General features: G+C 26.6%; 1 protein-coding gene across 1 annotated transcript; it reads right to left on the bottom strand.

The window, feature by feature from the left end:
• Positions 1 to 14: 14 nt before the first annotated feature.
• On the bottom strand, positions 15 to 1,413 carry LOC108571142 (NADH dehydrogenase (ubiquinone) complex I, assembly factor 6). The gene is made up of 4 exons (XM_017933121.1): positions 1,278 to 1,413; positions 758 to 980; positions 263 to 658; positions 15 to 194 (listed from the first exon to the last, which is right to left on the bottom strand). The coding sequence occupies exons 1-4, from the start codon at positions 1,385 to 1,387 to the stop codon at positions 15 to 17; spliced, it is 909 nt and encodes a 302-aa protein (XP_017788610.1). The 5' UTR covers positions 1,388 to 1,413.
• Between the last annotated feature and the right edge of the window lie 326 nt (positions 1,414 to 1,739).

Genomic DNA, 1,739 nt, shown 5'->3' with positions numbered 1-1,739 from the left:
AAATATAAATAAATTTAAAACATCCAACTTTTCAAAAACAAATATAAGGGGAGTAAATTATCTTTCCTATATAATTTTGCATCAAAGATATTGAAGTCTACTCTTCTCAGTTCTTCTAAATACTTTTGTAGACAAATTATTGGTAAAAAGATCAAATTTGCTTTTTTTCCCACATTACTTTTGAGAGAAATGGCCTAAAAATAGAAAATCTTCTGCATTAAAATGTAAAAAACTAAGTACAATATTTTTATTTATTACTTACAGCATCTAAATGTAGTTTCCCATAAGAAGCTACATCATATATCACATTTTGAAGTTCTTTACTTGATTGACCTTGCAATACTGCTTCAGTAGAAACACCATGTTTCATTAAAATATCTTGTGGTAACATGTTAATTCTTTTGCTAGCATTATAAGGAACTGATCGTATTAAATTAATAATTCCATGTGCCTTGCCCATGTGACTTGCAGCATGATCTGCATTAATGTTAGTTACACCATGTGCTTCCAATAAAAGATAATAGATGGAAGAATTACTATATTCTGCATACCTTTCTATTGCAGTTATATCATTAAATGAATAATCATGAAGTTTTTCAAACCTTATATCAATTAATCGTTTAAAATAATGTTTAGAAAGAGAATGCTTCTGCAAAATCTATAAGGAATCTTATTAATAATATTAAAGTTTTCAATACTACAAAACCATGTTAAAACTATTCAAAATTGGAAAAGTAAATAAGAAATTAAATTATACCTTATACAATGCCAACATAACAGGACTTTTAGGAGGATTTTTTTTGTATGTATTATTTAATGCATCTTCCCAAAATTTTAATCTCATTTCTCCTATTTTATAATCACTTACTTGATCTTTTACTTGAGCCACTTCAACATTAAATGCACGAATTGGAAATGCAACTGCTCTAGTTTCATGTGGTAATAATAATGTGCATAAAAAATTTTCATAATCATGTTTTCTAGAAAATGGTAATAATACAAGAGGTAAGAAATAAGGTTTTAAAATGTAATTACTGCTTTATTTATTTAAGCATTTTTCCACAGTTTGAAACATTTTACTTTTCCACAAATTTTTATACAATACAATCTAATATACCTTTTTATTTGTTTGTTACTTTATATCATAATAATAATTTAATTTGTCTTCTTAATAATAAACAGTATTAAAAATCAAATAATGGAAAACATTTGCTTCAAACGTTTACAGTAATCATAATTTTTAATAACTTCATTTGTTATTATTGATCATGATATACCTAACTAGTTCCAAGCAATATACAGCCGGTGTTTGTTTCGTTGTTGTACTTGAGTACCTCCAAAATTGTAACAACACGTTTCGTTTAAAACAAAATAAAGTCCCACTCATAACGAACGTTTTTATAGTGAAAAGAAAACAACCATGTTTTACGCAGATAAATATATCACCTTACAACGGGAACCTAGAAAATATGCTTCAAACTTTTTGATCAAATTTCATTTATATGTAAAGAAGGACTTTTAAAATAACATCAGGAAGTAATAAAGAGTAACTCTCTACTTCTTTTTGAAACAAAATTGTTAAAAATGCGAAAATTTTACTCAATAAGTGTCAACACTGAATTAAACTCCTCTTACGAAAGTGATGTATCACAGGCACTAAAATATTAAGTTGCAAACAATCTCTTTTAATTCTGTACGAGTTCGAATCTCGCACTAACAAATTTTTTCCTACATATTAG

The sequence above is a fragment of the Habropoda laboriosa genome, unplaced genomic scaffold, assembly GCF_001263275.1.
Source record: "Habropoda laboriosa isolate 0110345459 unplaced genomic scaffold, ASM126327v1 scaffold106, whole genome shotgun sequence".
Taxonomy (NCBI): Eukaryota; Metazoa; Arthropoda; class Insecta; order Hymenoptera; family Apidae; genus Habropoda; species Habropoda laboriosa.
This window is presented reverse-complemented; position numbering and strand designations above follow the sequence as displayed.

Bases quoted from the DNA above. Each gene is read 5' to 3' on its own strand.
- LOC108571142 (XM_017933121.1), bottom strand. From the start codon at position 1,387: ATGAGTGGGACTTTATTTTGTTTTAAACGAAACGTGTTGTTACAATTT. The intron at 981-1,277 runs GTATATCATGAT...ACCATTTTCTAG, and splicing joins TATTGCTTGGAACTAGTTAG to AAAACATGATTATGAAAATT. The intron at 195-262 runs GTAAGTAATAAA...TTCTATTTTTAG, and splicing joins GGAAACTACATTTAGATGCT to GCCATTTCTCTCAAAAGTAA.